This window comes from Haliaeetus leucocephalus, unplaced genomic scaffold (genome assembly GCF_000737465.1).
Source record: "Haliaeetus leucocephalus isolate CR32 unplaced genomic scaffold, Haliaeetus_leucocephalus-4.0 Scaffold229, whole genome shotgun sequence".
NCBI lineage: Eukaryota > Metazoa > Chordata > Aves > Accipitriformes > Accipitridae > Haliaeetus > Haliaeetus leucocephalus.
In genome coordinates, this window is record NW_010972665.1 from 12,261,518 (window position 1) to 12,285,634 (window position 24,117).

The 24,117-nt window shown below is 36.3% G+C and overlaps 1 protein-coding gene across 1 annotated transcript in view; it reads left to right on the top strand.

Annotated features, from left to right (window-relative positions):
• Positions 1-763: 763 nt before the first annotated feature.
• Positions 764-24,117, top strand: part of LOC104831967 (chromosome unknown open reading frame, human C10orf107) — a 46,040-nt gene continuing 22,686 nt past the window's right edge. Inside the window, exons 1-4 of the mRNA XM_010567900.1 lie at positions 764-872; positions 3,786-3,955; positions 7,122-7,266; positions 12,305-12,377. Of these exons, the coding sequence (XP_010566202.1) occupies positions 3,886-3,955; positions 7,122-7,266; positions 12,305-12,377 (288 nt within the window). The 5' untranslated portion in view covers positions 764-872; positions 3,786-3,885. The remainder of the gene's footprint in view (positions 873-3,785; positions 3,956-7,121; positions 7,267-12,304; positions 12,378-24,117) is intronic.

Below are 24,117 nucleotides of genomic sequence, written 5' to 3' on the forward strand. Positions count from 1 at the left end.
TTCATAGATTTCTTACTGAAGTCTCTGGTCAAATGTTTTTGATCAGTGACACACACTAAATAAAATATCATCAAATGTTCCTATTTTTTGTAAGACCGTTGCATTGTTGATTCATGCTCAGTTTGTTATCCCTTATAACATGTACATCCTTGTATTTCCTATAAAGAACTGTTTTCTGTATTAGAAATATACTGACCTTCCCTGAAACAGTAGTATCAGATCCTTGTACATGTATCACTGCGTTGCAGCAAACGTCTTGGACTTTTTTTTTGGTTAGGGAAGGAGTCAGTGTAGACAGTAAATTTGAAAATGCAATCAAGTACAGGGTGAAGAGCAAATAGCACGGTAATGTGTATGTATACTCATAATATCTTAAGCAGAAACTGATTTAAAAATTTAATTACTGTGCAATATAGTATCACGTTGGTCAAATCTAGATTCATGGATTTTTTGCATCTTTACATTTCTATTGTTCTTACTTGCAAGTTAATTTAATCTTGTGCTGCACATGGTATGTCACTATGTTCCCACATGAATTTAAGATAAAAATACTATTTTCCATGTATCTGCCTAGCTTTTCTCTAGTGAAAATGTGTTAGGGTATTGTGTTACTGCCATATAATTATAGCTGTGTTACATTTTTGGCATTGTTGAATTTATCCCTTGCATACTCTCTCAAAATAAAAATGTTATTTAGATAAGTTACTGACATAATAAAATAAACCTTTTAAAATTGTATTGCTATATATGTGTGTATAGGAAGAAGACCAAGATCAGGATGCCATAGTTGGAAAGAAGATTATTAATCGGACGTTTCTTTCTCTTTCCCAAATTACTGCTTTGTCAGAACAAAATCTAGAAGGAGTTCAAAAGTAAGTGGCAATGATAACAATGCTAGAACCAATACAATAATGAAATAAAAATTATAGACTATTTGTTAGATTTCTTTTGTGATGGTTACATCATTAGTCTTTAATTGTTCAGTTAAATCACTAATATTTAATGATTCATGAAAGATAGGAAGAAATACTGTTGATCTCAGACCCACTTTGTTTTACTGTATTTCCTATATCTCTTGATTTTTCTTTGACTCTTTTTTTTCCCCACTATTATTTCACACTGATACAGTTTTTGACTTACAATAATATTGATTACGCTGTAAATGAAAGAGTAAGATGTAAAAAAACCAGGCCAATGCTGAGCTTTTTTTATAAGTCTCACTTGGTAACTTCTTTTCTAAAACATTTAAGATTCTGTACTGTAACATGAGCTATTGAAAAATCAGAAAGGTTTTAAAAGTTCAGAAAAGGATGGAAAGCTTAAGAAGTTATTAGTAGTTAGCCATTGTGGTGCACTGGGGAAATAGGAGGCAGCCAGAGACTTCTGATGTAAGCCCATCTTGTCTTTCCTGTAGCAACACTGTCCCTTGTTATTAGTGCTTAATAGCAGCTAAATTTAGGAGGCCAGGAGTTCAACTTGAGACTCTAGACTTATATTTTAAGGATGGGATTTTTCAGAAGTGCCCGAATTATTTAGGAGCATTTGTGTCCACTAGCAAATTCTTAAAGAATTGAAAGCCAAACGGCTGACCACTGGACTAGTTTGGGGGGGGGGGGGGAGTGGAATAAAAAATCCAACTTCATCCTTCTGAATACATAAACCATTTAATAGAGATTAAAATATTATTCCTGAAATATATTCTGTTCCTCCTATTTGTCACTGTTCTGAGGGAAAAAAGTTAATTCTGGGATATATATATATATATATTTCTTTTTTAAGAAAACTGGAAAGAAAATTTGTTCCCATCGAATTATAAAAAAAAAAAAATTCTTTCATTTACAGTTTTCTCTTGCACAATAGGCCTCTTATTTTAGAGGAGACTGAAGCATACAACTCACTGGAGACTAAAATGTGCTTAATGATGTAACTTATTGTGAAACTTTCTCATTAAGATTAAAAAGAAAAGCATTGGAAGATTGTACATGTCTTCTTAATCTCAGCTGATCACATGTATTTTTATATATATATATACACTGTACAAGTGGAACATAAAGTATATACTGCATCTGACTGGAAAGAGGATAGTTACAGGGTATTTTATGCACTCTAAGCAGTTTAGCAGCAGCATGGAAATTTTGTTAGTTTACCACAGTGCATCATGTCTATACACAAGAGCAGTTTGAAGGCCACAGCTAGGGTTAGAAAATCAGAACAGATCTGATTCGGTATGAGAATTTTCATGTCCTGCTTTCCCACCTATCATGGAGGTTTATGTCTCTCTCTATAGGACTTGAGAACCTTCTGTGAAGGAAGAAATAGCAATCAGGGTAACTAGGAAGTCTAAATGCCCCATCATTTCCCAGTCATTTATGGATACTGTTGTCAGTGACATGCCTTACAAAATATTGAAAAGATGAGTGAGTACTGGCATTGTTAGAAGCATCAGAGAAAATCTAAATCCCTGAGAAGCTCTGATTATGAAAACACAGAGTTGGCAGAAGCTTCAGAAAGAGAGGATATGCACTGTTTCAAACCTTGGAAAGTTCAGCTGGCCATGTTCCACTTCTATTTCAGTACACAGTTAAGTGTTTTTAACCGACTTGCATGTGTGCAGCCTTACAAATCTGTCATGCAGAACAAAGGAATACATGTTTAAAACAAAACTGATTGGATTATATGCTTTACTTTGTTAGCTATTGAAGCTTTAATTAAAAAGAAGAAACTCCACTTATTTGACAGTGTATCTCTACTGGCTTGGGGAAACCCCTGAAAAACTAATGGCTGCCTATCAGTAGGTCTGAGATTGATGCCCTTCTTAGGAAGGAATGAGATGTGGGGAGGGGGGAAAGACTCTGCTCCTTTACAGGGGATTAGAAACTGTGGTCACAACTGGCACCTGTGTCGTCAGGTATAGTTAAGAAGCCAAGGATTGCTTTAATGTAAAACTTAACTATCTGAGACATGGCTGAAGTTATACTGGAAGAACTGCAAACTGAAGTCCTAGCCCTGTTCCTCTTTCTTCATGTGGAAAAATGCACACAATTATTATAAAAGATATAACTTATTCTGTGTTTGGATAGAGTAGGCATAAATGTGTCAGCAACAGCATGGTGTCCTACAAGGGAGTGTATTTTTTCATTAATTTTTCAAGTTAAAGTAAGTGGAAAAATTTCCACAGTGTGCCTGTAAAATAGGATGAGGCTCTTCTTAAGTGTCTTGACCATTATGAAAGTGGAACTTAAACTTCTAAATATTTTAAGTACTTTCAGTAATTTTATATTATACTATTTACATTAATTTTCAAATATAATTTTTCTTCAGAGGCTACATGAAAAATAATCTTGAAAGGGAAGCAAGATCTTTTTAGTACTGTAAAACTATCTCAATGAGAGTGAAAGAGTGGTAGTGGAAAGTGGAGACTAATTGTTCATTTTCATCCTACAAACCCCTTCCTGAACACTGATTTGTCTCTGGGATTTTCAGTGTATTTCTCTTTGGTTTTTGTAATGCTCTTATTTTTGTTATTTCATTAATCATATCTTAACATTTAAGTAGTGTCTGTTGAAACCTGTAGGTGTTTGTTTACTTTTTTCATCTGATATATCCTCTGATCATAAACATTCATATCTAGAAATTGGTATAGCTAAGTTGCAGGAAGATATGTAAATATACATAAAATATAGTAATAGTAAATATAGATATAATTACAAGCAGACTTAAGTTAAACTTTGGAATGTGTAATTTATTTTTTTAATTTAATTATTTTACTCTGCAATTTCTTCTAGAAAGCTGGAAGAATTTCTGAATTTTAAACAATTAAAGACATCTTTGAAAGAAGCTATTTTGCTAGATTATTATACTGCGGGGTTTTGGTGGGCTAAAGAAATGAACTTCAGTCTTATACAGCTCTCAGGATTCATGGATCTATTAAATTTCCTGTTGGAGAACCTCAGTGGTAAGAATAATTAAACATTCTAAAATAAATATCTGAAGTGGAAGGCAAGAATGTTTTCCAGTCATTTTAATAAAGCGGTATTTAATTACAAGTAATTGTAAAATTATTTATTTTCCTCTTGAATGTTGGCATGTTATACCTTGTACCTGAAAATAAATCTTATTGGCAGATATTAAACTTTTGTTAGAGAACTGTAGTCTTTTTAGCAGAATATCCCTCAATCTTTGTTTGTACAGTATGTGGTACAAAAGGGCCAGGTCCTGAAGAGACCTCTTCTTTGCTTTGGTAAAATAAATAATTACAGTAGAGTGAGAGCAAGGAGCTCCTAAACTCCAATTCCAGCTGTCTCAGTGACTGACTCACTGTAGCCTTGGGCACATTTCTCTGCTGTTTGAGATATTCAGTACATCCTGTAGCATTACAGCAGGTGAATTACATTTATTTTATCCTTGGAGGTCAACTCTCAGGCAGCTTTCTATATGGCAAATGCTGCACTTCTGGCACAAAATGTATCAGTTAACTAAAGACTGGTGAGGGAAGTAAACTGGCATCACTGCTGAAGATGAAAAATGACAATGAAAGGACTGTAGCTCCTGCGGCTATGAGGAAATTTGCAACAAAACGCGTAGCTTGGGTCTTGTGGGAACAAAATAGCCAGAAAAAATGGTAGCAGCATCCTCTAAAACCCTTTTTTCAGAGACCACAATGCTTACTTAACATTCACTTTGAAGGTGATTATGTCGAGAAAAGTCCATCCCAGAGGAAGAGCGAAAGGACTCAGCAGTTCCATTCAAAGGAGAAGATGAATATTTAAAATCGAGCTCATATTAGTTATTATACTCTTCCATTGTAATTTAATTCAAGGGCCTTTCTGACTTGGAATTTTGACAGAATATGTACGTGCTTTATGATCGTTGGAATTCCAGTTGTCCTTCCTGTCTCCAATGAGAAAGTATCTTAACATATGCTAACTTTATTAATGTAACAATGGAGAAGAATGGAAACCTGTCAGAAATTAGTTTTATGAGACTGTATGTAATGCGTGTATACTAGACAGGCTGGTAGCACAACTGATTATTAAAGCTGTCTGACGTTTTTCAGGAATGTGATCTTAGTTGCATAAAGCTTTGCCAAACTTTAACTCTTTAAGCTGAAATTTTCCATGGCAGTGTCTGCCTCTGATTAATTTTTATATGTAAAATTACAATTAAAACAGTTCAATGGGCTTGCAGACAGAGGCTGTGGGGAAAAAAAAAGTATTATTTTGTGCCTTTTTTTTTTTTTTTTCCCAACAGCTCTAATACCCCTGTGCTTTGAAATAAGGACATAAGGTTTGGCAAGCAAGTGTTGTGAATTTGCTTTTTGCTGTCTGTGAAAATGCATTCGGATTTGGCTAAGACACATGGCTTTTAGGGAAAGAAAATGTAGTTTGTAAATGCTTACAGGAGACTTCTTATATTTTCTTCACAGCTAAGTTTCCCAAATAATCCATCTTATAAAGTAAGCTGTAGCCCAGGGCTGAGATGAATTTCCTTGTAATTACTGTTCTCAGCTGGTGCAAGTTCCAAGACCAAATATTTCAGCTAAGAGCAAAATGCTAATGTCTTCTATATTAATGACCATTTGCTTTCCCTTCCCTACACTGGACCCAAGCGGCCTGGAGAATTAAGCTGATTTGACCATAATAGCAAGAATAGCATGGAGCAGGAAGAATGGATTTAGAGAAGGAGAGTAGTGGAAACTCATTTAAGGCTGGTAAAGGAGAGAGGAAAACTGAGATTTGGAAACTGGAGGCTTTGGTTGTTTTGGAGCCAGAATGAATTACTTAACATGATTTGATTCATCTTCTATACATTGAGGGTAAAGTGCTGCTTACCTCACAGAAGTACAGTGAGAGCCTTCCTGAGAGAGGTAGTTGGGGCTGAAAATCAGGTGTGCAGAGGAAAGAGAAAATTTGGACTAGCTGGCAACAGGCCTGGGCCTGGGTTTTGTGACTTCTCATGATCTTGTTGTGTGGCTTTACTTCACTACTAACTGTGATATTTCTAGTTCTACTACTCCTTCTCATTTCCCATGGCTTCTATTTCCTACATAGTCTCTGTATTTCTTTCTTGTTTCTTCGATTACAGTTATTTATATTGTGCTGCCTCTGTTACTGAAAAATGAGGTGAAATTTTCAGGGTTTTTATTGCCATACCACTGAAGGGCAAAACTATAAAGCCCAGAATCTTCTAAGTTTTTTTTTAATTTGTTTTCTATACGAAGAAGCAAGGAGCAGATCAGTAGAGAATTAAAACAATATGGAAAATAAATCTATTTCACTACTGGTGGATTTTTCCCCATTTTCTCCTCTAGATTTTTTAGACTTAAAAAGACCAAGTAAATTGTGTTCGAAACTTTTTTTAAACTCCACCATGGTTCTAGTGATGGCATACACTGTACAAAAATCAGAAACATGAATTCTTTCTTTTTAAAGATTCAGCAAACTGATATATTTCAGATTTTCCTCTTTGTCAAGACAGTTAACAAAAAGAATTTAAGTTTTAATTCAAAGCTGTTTTGGCATTTGGTTTTGATTTCCAGGGTAAAAATGTAAAGTAATTATCTATTTTGGAGGGGTGCAAAAATGTCTCCAGGTTTGATGATACATGCAGAGTATTATGCATAATTCATGTTTAATCAATTATAACTGTAAGCACTTAAAAAAAACCTATTAAATTTGTTACCCTTTTTAGTATCTGTTCCTATATTAATGGTTTATGGTGCAAGGGGCATGATCAGAAGAACAATCTTTTACAATACATAAACAGTAGTAAATTTATTTTAAAGATAAACATACTATGCATCTCAAAACTACATACTATTCTGCCTGTGGTTATCTCTGCATAAGTACGAGGCAAAGCTGTAGTATCTTAAACACCCGTTATTGTGATCCTTACATTATGAAGGTGGATCGGTGATTTTCGTGGTGGAATTTTAATGTACATTTTATTGATAAGAATAATGGCAACAGACAAAAATGTTTGACTGCTGTTGCTTTTTAAGTTTCTACATGGCTCATAACTTCTTAAACTTCAAGAAGTCTTATAATTAAAATGGGCCAAAAAACCCCAACCCACCCTGTCATGTTTATACTTAGTTTTTGTTCTTCGGGATTACTTTGCAGACAAACATATGACCTTAGGAGATAATTTAAAAGAACTTGGAAAAGCAATGGCTGGAATAGGAGAAACTGCTTCAGAAAGAACTGGTGACTTGAATTTCTTCAGCATTGAGCAAGCCAAAACAGTCATTGATTACTTGAATATCAGGTATTTATTTCTATAGGATCCATTATTTCTTATTTGAATAATTTAATGTGGTGGGTAATTGGCTGATAAAATAAGTTAAAATTATTTAATTGGATATGTTCATACTGTACCAACATACTGCACACACCAAACTTTAAAACATTAAAAAGAAGAGAGAATATGCGAGTAGCAGTAAAGATCTGGCCTCAGATGTCAAATCCCAGGAAATAAAATTAGACTGGAATTTTATCAAAATGTAAGATTATGCTCAAAAGCTTCATTCTGGGTTTTGTTTTTGAAGATAAAAGGAAAAGGGGAGAGTGGTGTATAGAGAATATTTTTGGTTTGCTTTTAAAACATTCTACTTTTAGATTCCAGCTGAACAAAATCCTAGGTCTTGTCTATAAGTATTTCTCTGGCCTTGACAGCTGTAATGGACTTCCTAAGTGGTTTAAAGTTATGTACTTTACAGAATTAAGGCTATGGTCATACAATGAGTCATAAAAATGTTGCATTTCAAAGTTAGCAAAAGTTCAGTATCTACATGAGAAGGTTTCGTGACAGGTCTCAGCTTTTAAACAGAGACACAGAAAGAAATACAAACAGCAGTAATTCAGTTATTTATCTGAGAAAAAAATTAAGGGTCTGATAGCAGCCAATCACACCTCCCCATGTAAAGTCTTAACTATACAGTAACGTATACAGACCTTTCTCCACTGAAATGCCGTAGTTAAGACAGTGGCTATACTCATATACCACTGTTTCCAATACAAGATAGACAAAATGGTTCTCAGGCTGTTGTATCATCCATGAATGTTGGGGGCAAGGAGATGGAGAATGGAAAAGGTACTACGGTAATATATGCTCATATACTGTACTACATCTGTAGCCCTTCAGCCTGTTTTCTAACCTGAATGGTGGTTAGAGGAAGAGATTTTGTGGCAGATGGGCATAAAAATTGAGTAAGGTCATGACTGGTCCATACATAGAACTGTTGGGAATTTTCTGACTGTTCTTGTGCTAGGAAAAGTTTAACACAACAAAGAGGTGTTGTTAGAAAGCTTTCCTGGATGCAGAACAGTATTTCCTCTTGAAGACAGACAAAAATACTAGGATAGCTGATAGCCTTCCAATTTAGGGTACTCGGTTTCAGACTGGGGATTTAAACCCACCACAGGTGATTTCTCTTACAATTGGGCTATAAAGTTTGTCTCTCTCTCCTGGTCTCTGATTTTTTTCTTTTGTTCCTTTTTCATGGAAAATATAAAAAACTTCAGGTTCTTCCCATATGAAATGAGAACATCTCTTTAAAGCTCACATTTCTGTAGTCAAGGCAAACCAATGTCCTGCCAAGTACTAGCCCTAAACTAAAAGGAAACTTGGCATGTAAGATGTCTCACTCAACTTCTTTTACTTCTCCCTTCCTGTCTGTGCCTTTTGTATATTTATTTGGAACAAATGTTCTTTCCAAATAGCATGTCTATAGCCCTTGTGTAAATTATCCATTGAGAGATATCTTGTTCATGAAGTAATTCCTTCATAGTCGCAAGAATTTCATCCAAGAGATTAGGTGCTCCATCCTACTACCACTGAAGTATTAACTGGGTGGGAATACAATCAAGCCAAAATACTTTTGCAGCAGAATGGTATTTTGGCCACCAAATATGTGGTTGTGTGTTCAAACTGCTCAATTTATTACAAGTATGTGCTGTTGCAAGGTCATGGACATATTACACATACACTGGTCATATGTGTCCAGTTTATACAATCCATTATTTCAGTCATTTGAATATTTTTTCTAAATAAGAACTGAATCAGCACACTTATGTGGGTGTATTTTGAACTTTATGAACTCAGAAATAGGTTGACTGAGTTTTATTACAATTCAAATTAATGTATTACTTGAACATTTTTTCTTGTTCTTCACTTCTGTTTAATTTTAAATGATAGGTCTATAGCTTTTTTTTTTCTACTCAAGATAGTATGACATGTTTTAGTTCAGGTCACATTCTTACAGATAAGCTATAAACCCATGGGATTTATAAAGGAAATGGGGACAAATGCTGAACCACATTGGCACAAACTGTGCAGTAACTGTAATGACACCTTCAGATTTGGTGGAAGGTGACAGTTATCATCTTTTTATCTTGTCTCCTTGGGCAAACACACATCAACATAGCTCTTGACATTTTCTTTCAGGAAACAGTGGAGCTAGGGAAATATGTCATTGTCAATCACCCTCAGATTCTCATATGACATCATACGAGGGTCTGTTCTTAACAATCTGACTTGCATGAGTAAAATTATTTTTGTGTCATTGCTAAAAATGCTGGTATGGAGTTTTTTAATTATTCATGACAGAAACAAACAAAAAAGCATTTTATATAATGCTTGATGGAAGAAAGAAAACTACACTGCTGTTTCAAAATAAATACTGATGTATAATTTACGTGATTTGATTTAAAGAGCATTAAATGGAGGAATTATTTCCTTGATACAGGATTAAGGGTGCCAGGCTGAATAGAGTTCTGTTTTAAAATAAATAAATAAATAAAATTCAGAAATGCCAGAAGTAATGACTTATATTTTTGGGAATATTATAAATTATCTGTACCTGTAACACAGTCCGTAAAGAATATCATAACACATTTAGAGGGGAAGGGAAAGAACTGTTATTCAGGTGCTGTAAATCTGGCTCATTTCCAAGTCACTGGAATAAATAAAATAAGAAAGTTTGAAATGTTAATTTCTGCCAGTGCAGTCTGAAAGATACGCATCTTATTTCTTGTGTGTCTGTGATGTTCATAAAATATTTTTTGTCTTTTTCAAATAGTCCCTGTTAGGATTTTACCAAATAGCAGGTGTGTATGTGAGGGGACATGTGTATTTTCATAAATTAGTGTGAGTAATTTCCAGGTTTAGTCCAGAAGTCTGCTTAAACATAATTCTTATATCTTCACTGAAATGTGGCAGGAATTGTTTGGTGAAGTACTGCAATAAAAATGTACTGCAAATGAAATGGCAAATCTTGTAACAACTTAATTGCCTGTGTGCTTTGGGTTTGGAGGAAGGCAACTTGTAGTTTATAGTAGCCAAATTTCTTATGCAAGTTGGTAAACAAATTTGTTTTTTAACTAAGGGTAATTGAATGACTGAATTAAATGTAACAGTAGAATAAAACTTTTATATGGCGCTTAAAGAGCCAAATGTTCAGTGAGGCTGCCATAATACTTCTCACCAAATTAGGAAATGCGTCTGTACATATGTACAAAAACGTCTGCACCTATTCAGGTAAAATGGATTTGAAAGTGTCGCAGGTGCATTGACTAACTGCTGGAAGATGTACTGTTGTCTTGTAAGAGAGGCAGGCCATGCCACCATTTTATTCTCCTAATTCCGAGCTGCTTTCATGAGCTGGAAGAACCACTGCTGTACATTAATCAGCACTTCAGCACTGCTGAAATTAAGAGCAAATCATCTCCAGCCTGCAGTATTTCCCGGAACCTCTGGTACTGTGGCAGTCGCCTGTGGCAGCGTGTGAGTATCGGTGGTGATTCAGGGAAGGACAGTCGGCTGACATAGTGCGTACCGAGTACCGACTCTCACAGCTGGCTTCCTTCTTACCTCCCAGAGCCGGGACTGCATTTCAGACACCTACGTCCCACCTCGCTTTGCAGGCAGCTGGCTGGTCGAGCCCTCCTGCCGGGATGCGAGGCTGCCGGGTGGGAGAAAAGCCTGAGGGCTGTGGGGCAGCCAGCCAGCTAGGGTGGCACCGGCGGGGGCTGGCTCTCCAACAGCCTCAGGGAGCGCTACGTGGTGAAGAGCAGCCTGTGTTGGGTTGTGTGGCCAGGCACTGGTGTTGTAAACGCCCTTTCATAGCACCGGCATGAGATCCTGCAGCTACTAGCAGTGTCTTTAGCGTTAGCTAGGTAATTGCATATGTTGGGTGTAGTAGTCACTTTCATAGACCCGTAGAAACGTCGAGGTTGGAAGGGACTTCTGGAGGCCGCCTAGTCCAAAGCCCTCCTCGCAGCAGGCCTCAGTATTCCAGATGTGGCCTTGCAAGTGCCAAGCAAAGAGGCATTGCCATCCCAGTTGATGGCTCTCTTAAGAAAGGAACCTGTGTCCTGTCCTTAGCCGGAAAGCACAGGAACCAGTTACAGATGTTCCCTGCAAATATTGCTGTATCTTTCATGGGTACATCAGGCAGTAGTGTGATAAACTCCTGGAATCATTCTTCAACCAGGACTTGCTATGAAATTACAGAGCTGTGTTCTAAATCAGATGTCAGAATGACATGACAGAAGCCAGAAGTTCTGTATCATGATTTTAAGAGAACAAATAATTGTAACAGATGGACTGTGACAAACCAAACCTTTGATTAAACAAATGCCATATCATTGATCATTAGGAAAGGGAACAAGGAAAATTATTTAAAACATGTGAAAAGGAAAGCTATATATGTTTTAAGGAAGATAAATATTGTAGGCCATTGAGACAGTCTGCTTAAAGTTACTTTTGTTGTAACACACAAAACTCCAGTGTGCCAATCTAGCTTTTTAGTTTTTCTTTAAGGAAATAATACCCTGATTTTGAAACATGACCTTGAGAGAATAAATGCTTCTATTCTTTATTGTTTTGGTGTTCCAAGATCAAACTTGCTCCCTGGACTGGCAGCCCATCCCAGAATCTGAAAGCTGATTTGGCTTTGTTTTCTTCTTGTCCACCACTGCTTGTATTAAAGGCATAAGTATCCTGGTGATAAGTGTTTCAGGAATTACTTTTTTCAGAGTAGAACTTTGTCTTCTCAGGGTTCAATTTCATAAGGACAAAGTGGATGTATTTTTAAGCATCATACTGTATTTTCTATGGTTATCTGATAGTAAATCCTGTAAATTAAATATCCTGCACGTTGTACCTAAAGTTAAACAACTGTTTCTTTTTAAAACTTGGAGTATTACTGTGCTGGAGAGTAACTCTTAGTTTAACAGAATTTTAAATACTGTTGCCTTTCCAAAGATTTGCAGCTGTAACAGTACTATATTCTGTTGTTTTCCAGCTTATTTAAACACTATAAACTATATGAATACCTCTTCCACAGTCCTAGAGAAGAACTTGTGATAAGTAATGAGGTAAGTCATTTATATAGATGGAACTCATTATGCAGAGTTATTTAATGAATGCACTGTGGCATATGTTTTATATTGCTCAAAGCAACTTCATGTCAACATCACTGCATTACTAACGTAAAATGGCTGATTAAAGAATACAAGTTAGATGTTTTGATCCTCATATTCAAAATTAATTTTGGATTTCAAAAAAGTGTAAATGCATTGCTTGGTTAAGATGTTAGTTGTCTTAAATCAGGAACACTTTTGTGTATGTATTTATAAATTGATGCATGTAATTTGAATTAGCAATGCATGAATCTGACTCTATTTTAAAATCAGCAATCAAAATTAGAAAAGGCTGTGTGCTAAGCCTAGTCTGACCACAGACCTCATATTTATGTATGCATGTGTCTGTACAGAGTTTTGTTTCTGCTGTAGCCACCAACAGTTAATTATACTGACTATAAAGAAACAAGCTAGCTAGAAATTCAGCATTTTGAAAGCATTCGGTTAATAATAGTGAATTGGCTTGACTGTAAACTTTGTCATGTATTCTAACTTACATGTGAAAAAATATATGGGAAAATGCATTGATGCAGGATGTGGCCTTTAATCAAATGGACAGATTCAATTCATCAAATAAACCTTCCTTTAGCCTCGCTGTGCATTTTGAGGATATATGTTACAATACATTGAAAAGGATTTACATTTATAATTTATATTAGGAGACAACTGGTTGCTCAGAGAGGCACGGTAGTGGAATTTTTTTGATCCACTTATATTTTAGCTTATCAGTACACAGCGAAGTTAAAATTAATGCACTGGAGAATTTTCTTTATGCTTTAAGCTGGTGGCTTGACTCTGTAAATGATGTGGGATAATTTCTTTCCGTGTTGCTTTTAAATAGCCATATTATAAAAAAGAAGGACTTTTCTTGACATGGATGCAAATATTTGGAAATTATTCTCGTAATTTCTAAGGTGTCATTCCTAAGGTGGGTAAGAATTCCAACTATGATGAAATCAGTGACAAAACTGTTGTTATGTAAGTAGAGCAGGGCTTCAGCGTTACTGTGTTAGGGTTGGTTTTTTATTGGCTAATCAGATCAATGGCTGGTTAGCACTTTCTAATTGGTAAAGTTATTTTTAATGAGGCTTTGATTAAGTAATTTCTTGTGTAAATCTGGGTAATGTGTCTTATCAGTTGTAGACTAGCTTAAAAGAAATGTCTTTGTGTTTTCTTAAAACCCATTTCTGGATGGCTGAGATCTGTGTACGCTGTCCCAGCCACAGAAGAGTGGTTGCTCTGCACAGTCTGTCTGCTGGGGAGTACCGCCTCTGCTGAAGGTACCACCTCCCCTAGGGAATGGCACAAATTTTCTGTTTCACGTGTGTTTCTGTGAATTACTTCGGTGACGATCCATCAAAGGAACAAGCGCAATCGGTAATTATAACTGTCACAAAAACCTTCATGACAATTTTTAGCCATGACTCTTTTACGGCCATTTCTGACTTCTGCACCAGTTCAGTTTAATCCATCTGTTTTGTATTCTGAGTTCCATGGCTGAGAGTCTTTAATTTGTCCAACAGCACTGCAATGCCCAAGAAAATCAATACTTATTATATTCCTGTAGAGTTTAGTTTGATAGGGTGATACATTGTTCTTCAATAAGTAACAGTTTAAGGCATTGAAGCTACACATACAAATTTATGGCATTATTTGCACTTGCTTTATGTGTTAAAATGTGATGAGGTGAACCCAAGATAGTCTTTAAGTTCTTTTGCTACAACTTTGTTATATTTAGAAATGCTTATCCATAAAGGAGAGCGCTACCTTCAATGTTTGCAGTCCCTTAGATGAACACCTCAAACCCTGACAAGTTAGTGGGGCTGATGTGGTTTGGTGTGCATGGCTATGGCAGGAGCATGCCTGGAGTCATGCGCTCTGCAGTGCATCTGCTCAAGGAACAGAGGAGGCAGGAGACTGGCTGGGAAATCTGCGTGCTGAAAGGCTGACTGCTGTCTTGCTAGGTAGATTGATGTCTTACCAAAAAAACCCAAACAAACAAACAAACCCCCCCCACATAGACACACCGTGGCCCACAGCTGGATGTGATCCTTACTCTAAGCTGAGTGCTGCTAATGTCTAAAAAGTTTTCTTTTAGCTCCAGCAATAAAAGTCTGCTCTTTTGCAAGGGGGAATTGTAAATTTTAATGGCCAGATTTGCCCAAATAACAAGAACCATGGTGTTCCAAAAGATTAATTACAGTATTATCTCCTTTTGCAAGTGAAGACTTTGAGATGAGTCAGTGAAATGACTTGCTTCAACTGAAATTATTTGCTTCGACTGCAATGGCTTGCTTTAGCTCAGTGGGTAAATTTGTGCTCCACATGTGCCGAAAGTATTACCTACTGAATAAAAGTCCAATAGCCTAATGAGAAGACTTGCTTTTTAAAATGAGATGCAGCTACAACAAATAAAAGCAGTGCTTAGTGTTGTAATGGATATCCTTTTAGAGAAACCGCAGTATCTGTTTTCCAGAGAAATCTTATGGCAATGGATTGTAAACTCATTGGATTTTATTTTTTCTCTAGCACAGGCAATTATACAGTGTTCTCAATCAGGTTTCCTTTTTGATCTCTCACTGCAGTTATTTCCAAATGACCCTGTCATTTCCTGTGTAGAATAAAATCAGACAAGAAAAGGGAAATGACTCAAAACTCAGATTATGCATACAATATCTGTGGCCATGCCACTTAAGAAAATTTCAGTTACTTAAATATGGCACGTAATTAGTAGAGCTTCACAGTCTGATTAATATTCTGTGTTTGATGCAGCTAGCATAATAGAACCACCTTTGAAAAATACAGCATTTAAGTCTTAAAAAAATAATAATAACAAATGCCTGGCTAATTTAAATATATTTTTAGATTGGGTAAAGCCTTTAAACCAAACTGCCTGAGGTGACCATATTGCCTAGAAAAAAAAGGTTAAAACTGAAAGACATGAATGCTTGGTTAGATGATAAAACACACATCATACATCTAACCTACTTTGGCACTATTTAAAATTTAAAACTTTGCCTTTCCAGCTATCAAATCCCTTACTTCTCCTTCATTCCAGATCTACAAAGACCTATATATTATGTATGCATGAATACCTGTTAGAGAACATGACGGTACAAGGAATTACTGAGAAGTGTTAAGATTGCCAAGTAAATTTGTTGTTTTTCTGTTAGAATTATGAGCAGTTCCCCGCATTTAGAATGATTACAGAAGAAGGAGTGCTTTAGCTGTTCTGTGGCTATGATCCAAAATAAAATGCATGTAGTGCTAACATACCAGAGTTCTTCAGGAATATTTTTGTTAAAGATACTGTTTTTTCCTTTTGCCCATTCTAGAGGTTTTACTCTCTAGCTGTGATTTAGTACACCTATATTAGCCTGCAATTTCAAAGAAAGCAAAACGAGTGCAGACTAAATCTTGATGTGCAGGGATTCGATGGAGCAATTCCTATTAACACATGTCAGATCTTATAACAAAGGTTTAAATTGTTAATACATGAATCGCGTAGAAGTTTTTATTCTTTTCTATTTCTATGTTCAGTTAATTTATTTTGCTTTGATAGGATGATATATTACAGCACATCTTGTATTTTTTTTCTCACATTTACAAATTGTACCTCATACTGCAGTTCATGTTGTTGCTGCTCTCTGTTGTGTATTTTTGGATGGAATGAGGCTAAGGTCTTTTGGGATTATGTCTACTTTGAAACATTTCCTAATAAAAATAATGTGGTTGGTAAATCTAGTTTTTATTCCTAGTTGCTTTAGCCAGCCTGATGGAGTAATCTGCTATTTTATGGCCCAGATGACTAGCTAAGTTTGACTTCTTGAAATAGTAGCATACAATGTAATTTTCTTTAGAGATGTCATAGTGGGTCAGGTTGCAATAAAAATATCGAAGATTAAGTTTAATGGCAGTGCAGATTCAGTATTATAGCAGTCACTAGATATCATCCTCTGTACTTAGAGTTCCAAACCAGTTTCCATTAATGCCTTCTTTCCATGTACTCCTTACTTTCTGAAACATTAAGCTTTTGGACTATGTCTGGTCTTTATCCAATTGTGGGTTGGGTTTTTTCTGAAAGTTTGAACAAAATCCCTTCTGTGTTTGAATTTAAGGGGGTGGATAGGAAGAATATACTATTTGAAAGTTAATAAGGCTTTTTTTCTCATGGCAAAAGACCTGAAGTCTGGGACTTGACTTTGATATGTAATCATCATTAGGTGTTGCATATTTAGATTGGTTAATCAATCATTGTTTAAATGAATTTGCTCAATGATTTCTTGAGAACTGCATTTTAAAGATGTATGAAACCAGAACATTTCCATAAGTATATCGGTTCACACTAGAGAGTCTCATTCCTCAGCTAATGGAGTGCATGCTTTTCAAAGCTTGGAGGTTTCAGATATTTGTAATGCTTAAAAACCACTGAGTTGATTTTCTCTAGCTTTGTTTTGTAAATATCACCATGGCAAAGACATCAAGACTCCTTTGAAGGAAATAAGAGCATAGGACTGGAAGGATCTCTTCAATTGTCAGCTCTAGTGCCACTTTCTCATAGGAAAATATCTATAATCCTCTTCAGAAACTTGTCAAACTCCGGCTTAAAAAGTTAACTTTTTTGTCTTTGCTCTTCCAGTTAGAAAGCTGCCCTGGTGCCTGGTTTCTGTAATGGTTATAAAACTTCTGGTTTCCAGTCTAAGGGTGTCGTGGTTTAACCCCAGCCAGCAACTAAGCACCACCCAGCCGCTCACTCCCTCCCCCCCATCCAGTGGGAGGGGGGAGAAAATCAGGAAAAGAAGTAAAACTCCTGGGTTGAGATAAGAACGATTTAATAGAACAGAAAAGAAGAAACTAATAATGATAATGATAACACTAATAAAATGACAACAGTAGTAATAAAAGGATTGAAATGTACAAATGATGCGCAGGGCAATTGCTCACCACCCGCCGACCGACACCCAGCCAGTCCCCGAGCCGCGAATCCCTGCCCCCCCACACTTCCCAGTTCCTAAACTAGATGGGACGTCCCATGGTATGGAATACACTGCTGGCCAGTTTGGGTCAGGTGCCCTGGCTGGGCATGAGAAGCTGAAAAATCCTTGACTCTAGTCAAGGGTATTCATGACAAGCTTACGTGCGTTTGTCCTTGTGCCAATTTGTGCCAGTATTGACCTTTAGTTCTTGTTCCATCCCCAGTGTTTATTTTTCTAATGTATAAAGAGACAGCAATCTTATTGTCAGCCTTCATTTAGCAAAACTAGAAAAGCCAGCCTTCTCCAATCTTTGCTTTTAATGTAGACTTTTGATACATGCATTCTTACATATGTACAAGCCTCTAGTCATCCTGTTGGCCTTTTTCTATAATTGCTCCACTTTAAATCAGTTTTGTTTGAACATAAGTGACCAAACTGACATAATAGTGTGGCTGAGATAAAAGCAAGGCCTTGTACAATATCAATAGTGCTTTCTTTTTCTCTGCTAGGAATAGCCTATGTGATAGGTCCTAGAATCACATTTTATATGTGTATCATGTGGCTGTCTCTTCGTAGGTCTGCTGTTCTGGTTCTCCTTTATTACTGTATTTTCCAGCTGAGGTACTCCCAGCACACAGTAGGTTTTAAAAAAATTATGTCCCTACAATGTCACCTCACAATTTGTCATTGAATACAAGAGTGAATAATCTTCAAGGTCATTCAGTCCCATCTGTATGATATTCCTGCCCTCTCATGAATTGATCATGTCTCTCTCATTTCTTTTGTCTAGAAAATTAGTTATCTTATTAAATAAACTATTAAATTAGTCTGGCATCGTGTATCTTTGATAAACTGATGTTGTGTTATATCCTATTTTTCTTTCATTTCCATGTCTTTATTTTTTCCTTCAAAACATGTTCCTCAAGCCTTTACTGCTATGAAGATCAAAACTACAGCTTCAGGAGTAGGTTCATTATTTTACGATTATGAATGTTTAAAACTAGCAAACTGGTACTTGGTCTTTTGATGTCTGAGGGGAAATTTTTGATGTCCGTTACAGAAGAGCGTAGTACCCAAGACTGGATTACTGAAGTAAGCAGCTGGAGAGCCAGTGGGTTTTGTGACAAAAAATCACTGATATTCGGTCCTTTGATCTTGAAGCTTGCTATGGCTATAACCAGAGAGATCTTGAAGGACTTGTGATTAGTCTGAATGAAAAGTGGAGTCTGTTGGAATTGTATGCAGTATTACTTGAAATATTTTAAGCATACCTTGCACAGTAGAAACCACCCTTGTTCTTCAGAGATTGTCTTTGGTATACTCAGTTGCCAGTAGTGGAGATATACTGACCTTTAACAGTTACGTTTCCATGTAGGTTGCATGCTGATGGTCTTCTGTGGCAATTTTAACATTCCAGAGTTTTGGTAGCTGAACTGTGCTGCCCTGGAAGCCAGTGAGAGCTCCAGAGACTTAGTGGAATTCGTAAGCCAGTGCTGAGTACTTTTACAAATCTTGCTTTAGAGAACGATTGACAAAATGTTTTTAAAATTATTTTCTTAGGAAACATCAAATACAAACCAAACCAAACCTGCTTTTTAATTCAGTAACATGTGTGAAGTCATGAAAGTAAAAATTCAGGCAGGAAAAATGCCAAATAGCTGACATAGGCTATTCCTTCAGTATGCTGAGCGCTATGGTTCTGACCCAGCCAGCATTTAAACAAGTGCCTCTTTTTAAGCACTTGGGAACTTTTATTTCAATGGACCTATTCACATACACAGAGTTAAACTGTGAAGTGACTGGGGTCACATTACTCAGCACCCTGGAAGATGAAAAGCTAAAGACACTAGAGCAAAAAAAAAATTTTGAAGCTCATCATAACTTTTTATTTCAGTTGTACCATTGACAAAGCAACACATTTTTTGACTGTAAAATGTTAAATAAGAGAGAGAGAGAGAGAGGAAAAAAACTGGAGTTGTTGGCAACAAAACATTTCTGGAACTGCAGGAATTAATATACGCACAGATGTGCTCTCGGTTTTTTAAGTATTTATTTAGAAAGTGGCTTGATTTCTGTATGTATGTGTGTATGTAAACATACATAGTTCTGACAACAGCAGTAATGGCTTATTTATTTGCTGGAATGCAGGTCAGCTAGGAATTGTAGGCTTTGACTGGAAGGACAGACAGTATATTAATGACAGCATGTTTCTGCTATTCATCAGAAAGTTGTAAGATCCAAATGACTAAATGCTATATCAGAAGACTATAGCACAAGTTTAAAAATATTTATCAGTCAATATGTAAATTTTAATGGAAGATGGTGAGATTGGCAGAAATGTATTGACCTGGGGAAATTTTAAAGTGGTTAAGCAAAGTACCTGAAGGTAGACTATTAGGATATGAATTTTGTTTTACTTTTCTAGCATTCCTGAATAGCTTACTCTGTTGATGCCCTTTGGGAGTTCTTGTTATTTTACTTGACCAGCATAAACCAAATAATTGTAACTGAGCAAAGATCAGCAATTTTGTTTCATAGAAGATTCTGAGATTTTTGCAGTTTGATTTAATTCCAGTTTAAAACAAAAAATAAACACTTCTAACAGAATTGCTATTCTTAGATGTCTCTGTTTAAACTCCCTCACAGCAAAGCAGTGCTCTCGAAGACAGTTTCAGAGCCCAAGCTCCATCCTGGCGCCATACAGCGTAGTTGGCTCTGCTGGAGCAAGGTCCACATGATTCTGGGGTCTGCGATGTGCCCCCAGCTGCCCATAAGACATGTTGTTGGGGAGCCAGGAATCTAGAAAGCAGGCTGTTGGGTCAGCCAACGTGGCAAACTGTCACAAGAGCTTTGTATATAAGCTGGTGAGAACCAGGTAGGCTGCTGCTGTTGTGTTGGTAGAAAGTAATTTGCGCAAACTCTGTCCTAATTTTTTAGGTAGTTCAAAGAACAACATTTGTAAGGAATCTGCCAAAAAAAAGAGGACACATTTTATTTGAATTAACCCAATGCATTATAGCCGCTGCAGAACAATACTGTTTTCAGTGTTAAAATGTTCCATATAACATAGCATGGATCAAGGAGTTATTCAAAGAAGGAACTGTGTTTCATTTATGTTTTGCTGGTTCAAATTTAGCTGCTTTTTTTTTTTTTTAAATTGTTTGCCAGCAGGTACCATTTGGGTACTTGCTGGTCCAGTGTGACTTACTGGAGACTGGTTTACCAGAGCAATTGCCCTATTTCCAAAATTTCCATCATAATTTTTGTTAATTGGCAGGCTGAGATCCATGAAGTTATACTCCAGTGGATAACTCTTTTTGTACCCCCTGCCTTTATGTGCAGCTTTTCATCGTCTTGAAGATTAAATTGTATTCATAAAAGTATCTGTGGAATGGACAAGTGATGTGATATTTCATGAGAATGTATCCCCATGGGTGAATACTTATGTATCAAATTCATACATCTTGTTGCCTTATGTTATGAATAACACGTTGACCTTATTCATATAAATAAACAGCATGGCATTTCTTTTCTGTGATGATTTATAATCAATATACATTTTTATAAATTTTTATCCTTTTAATGCGGACAAACATATTCAAAGTCTAAATAACAGACAAGTTTTGCAATCCTTTAAAGTCCCTTTTTAAAATGCACCAGAAAGTTTGTATGTTTTCTAATTTCACCTTGCATTTTATGACTTGTCATAAGATACTTCATAAAGTATTTTTACTGAACATTGAATCTGATGTATTTGAATATTTAATTCATAAAAAATTATTTTGATTTGCTATAAATATGCTAAGCTCAGCAAAATGTGGTGTTACTAATTAGAAAGCTGAGTTTTATAGGATGTCTGGTTGGTATGTGAGGTAACTTATATTGCTACTTAGGCTTACATTTAATAAACTTTAGCTAGGAAAATTGTTTAAATTTCAAAGAAAAGATAATAAATAAAATGAGGGCATAGAATATTAATGTGAACTGTGCCTTTATTTTGTTAAAGCATTCAAAGTTAAATAGTGGTGGTCTGTTAACAATCTAGGGCTATTTGGCAAGTCTTTAAACTTACTCAATAATCAAAACATAAAAGGACAATGGAAACTTTTCACAATAAAAGAAAAATGATTTAAGTACAGAAACCAAACAAATTATTCTCTGCTTTTTCTTGGTAAGGAGGTGAACTTTATAGGAAGGGCAGCAAGCTCTGAGTTAGGGTTGCCTTTTCCTGTCTTTGTTATAAATTACATCTGTCTGTGAAGAATCCTCTCCAGTTACTTCATGGTTCATGGCTACAGGGGAGGTGTGCGTGTCTACTGGAATGGAGCAGAGAAAGACAGATTGGGGGGGGACCATTCTTTTAATGTTACTGGGGGGGGGGGGTTTCACTTAGGAAATGGCAATTCTTCACATTAATTTGCCTTCCTTACTAAATATACAGATGGATAAAATTCCTAAGATGCCAGCTGTGTAAACAGTATATTAACAAAACAACTGTTTTCTTCAATGTTTGTATTATTTGTTCTTTGTATTTTGCTAGACTTTTGGAAGACTTCGACACCATTTAGGTTTAGTGTAATAATTCAAAATGTTTTTATTAGGCCTTAAATGGGGAAAACATTTGGCAAAGGGATGGACTTTATCCAAAGCATAATGCTTCATTCTTTCATAAGAGTCCAAATACACTGCAACAATATCATGAGGCACCAGAAATGTGGGAAGAAGCAGCCAAATGGTACTGGAAGGAGAGCCATGTAGCTGGGCTTAGTGCGCTCTTCATGTCCTCCTCTTCTGTACCTAGTGAGCACCTAAAGAGAGCAAGCCGGGGTAGCCCATGTGCAGCTATGCAGATAGGAGAGAAAGGGGCCATGACCAAGTTCCTGTACTATTTCTTTCACCATTTGATCCTGAAGCAGGAGTCATTTACAGGTTGGTAGCAAAAGAGCAGAGGGTGAAATTTTATCCTTCCAATCCCCTTCAGTGTGGGCTGATGGCCAGCTCCCACCAGCTCCAGCCCTCTGAGCTTCACTATCTCTTTTTCTTCTGTTTTGGGAAATAGGTTTCTATCTGTAATTTTCATTCATCAGCCTTAACTAACTTAGCGCTTTGTGAGTCTCCCTCAAACCCACTGTGTTGCTTATAGAAGCTAAGACTTCAGTATGTATTTCCAGCTATTGCACTCAGAAAAACAACATCAAATAGGTAGACTATACTGTATCTCCTCAGGGTGGGCTTGAAAAGATGGCAGCTGGAGTCTTTTAGAGTGTTTAATGATTAAGACTATTATCTGAAGTATTTTATGGTTTGGCTTCCCATTGCACTGTTGAAAATTTGGTGATGAAGTCATCCTGAGTCTCCTCTTGGCCAACTTAAAACAGCTGAGGAGGAATACTTAATTGTTTATACCTAATATTTTCTTTTTCTTATTTGTAAGAGTGGGCAGAATCTTTGGCTGACCTTAGGACGCTAAGGTGGTGAGTATTTGTATGAACTTTATTTGCCTTTTTTTTTCACCAGACTGATTTCACCCTCAAATTTTGTCTTTGTCTCAGATTGCAAAGCCTATGCCAGAGCCTGCATAGGTTCTGCAGAGTTACATTGCAGATGGTGCTGCGTCCAGGATAAAACCCAAACAAACATGGATGTTTTCAGCTGAAATACATTAACATTGTGCTCTCCAATTTTTATGATGAGTGGTCCTTTTGATCTTTTTGGTTGGTTCTACAAGAATCCAACAATATTGTAAAACATTTTGCAGGAAATACTGTTACTGCTCTCACAGCACAGAACATTTTGCATGAATTACAGCCTAATACACGTATTACTATTTTCTTAGTGTTAGAATTCATGTGCTTGGTAAAAGTTTTGTTGTCCCTGTTCTATTCAAATAACGCTACATAAGGAATGATATCTTCTGTGCAGTCGCTCTGTAGTTTATTTTGACTATGCATATCAAATTTGGCTTGTGAATACAGTCTAAGGAAATGGAATAGATTCTAAGTGATAAAGATAAATGTTGCGTGCTTCATTTATAGCAAGGCCATCCAAATATGGTCTCAGAGTTGTGAAAACATCCCGTGCTTGAGAAGTCTTGGGTTTTGCATTGATCAAGGCTGTGGGCAAGTTTCAGAGACTAACAGGCTGGAATTCAGGTCTGTGTCTTCAGATTCACTGAATGTTGTGTATCATGAATAGGTTTGCAATACATTGCAACCATTGACAACGTGTGTAGTGCTCTTATTAAATAAAACAGAGGAGTGATAGGGATGTTCCTTGGAGCTTATTCTACTTTGAATATCTGCCTAACATTCTCTCAGAGTTTTTCTTAGCATTCATTTTGTATTCATGACACCCATTTATCATTTTCATCTCTGTCTGTTATACATTTAGGACTCTTAATGATTTTCTTTTGTTCTAAGGAAGTTACTTTGCCAGCTTTTTGTATTCTTCAGGAGTTAAGAGGTAGTTTAAGATTTACATTTGGAGAAATGTTAAATTACCTGTAATGATCATATTTCAAATGAAGTATTTAAAGGTTTTACCCTCACTTAGGCTTGTTGCGGAAGACTATTTTCAATTTTTAGCATTACTGTTGTCCCTGCAGGCCTAGATTAAAAGAGATTGAGGGGTAGAGGCTGGGTTGCTGACTTTCTTTTTTTCTTTTTTAATTTTTTTTCTTTTTTTTTTTTAAGTCCTACCAGTGGTGAATTGTGGTGCCC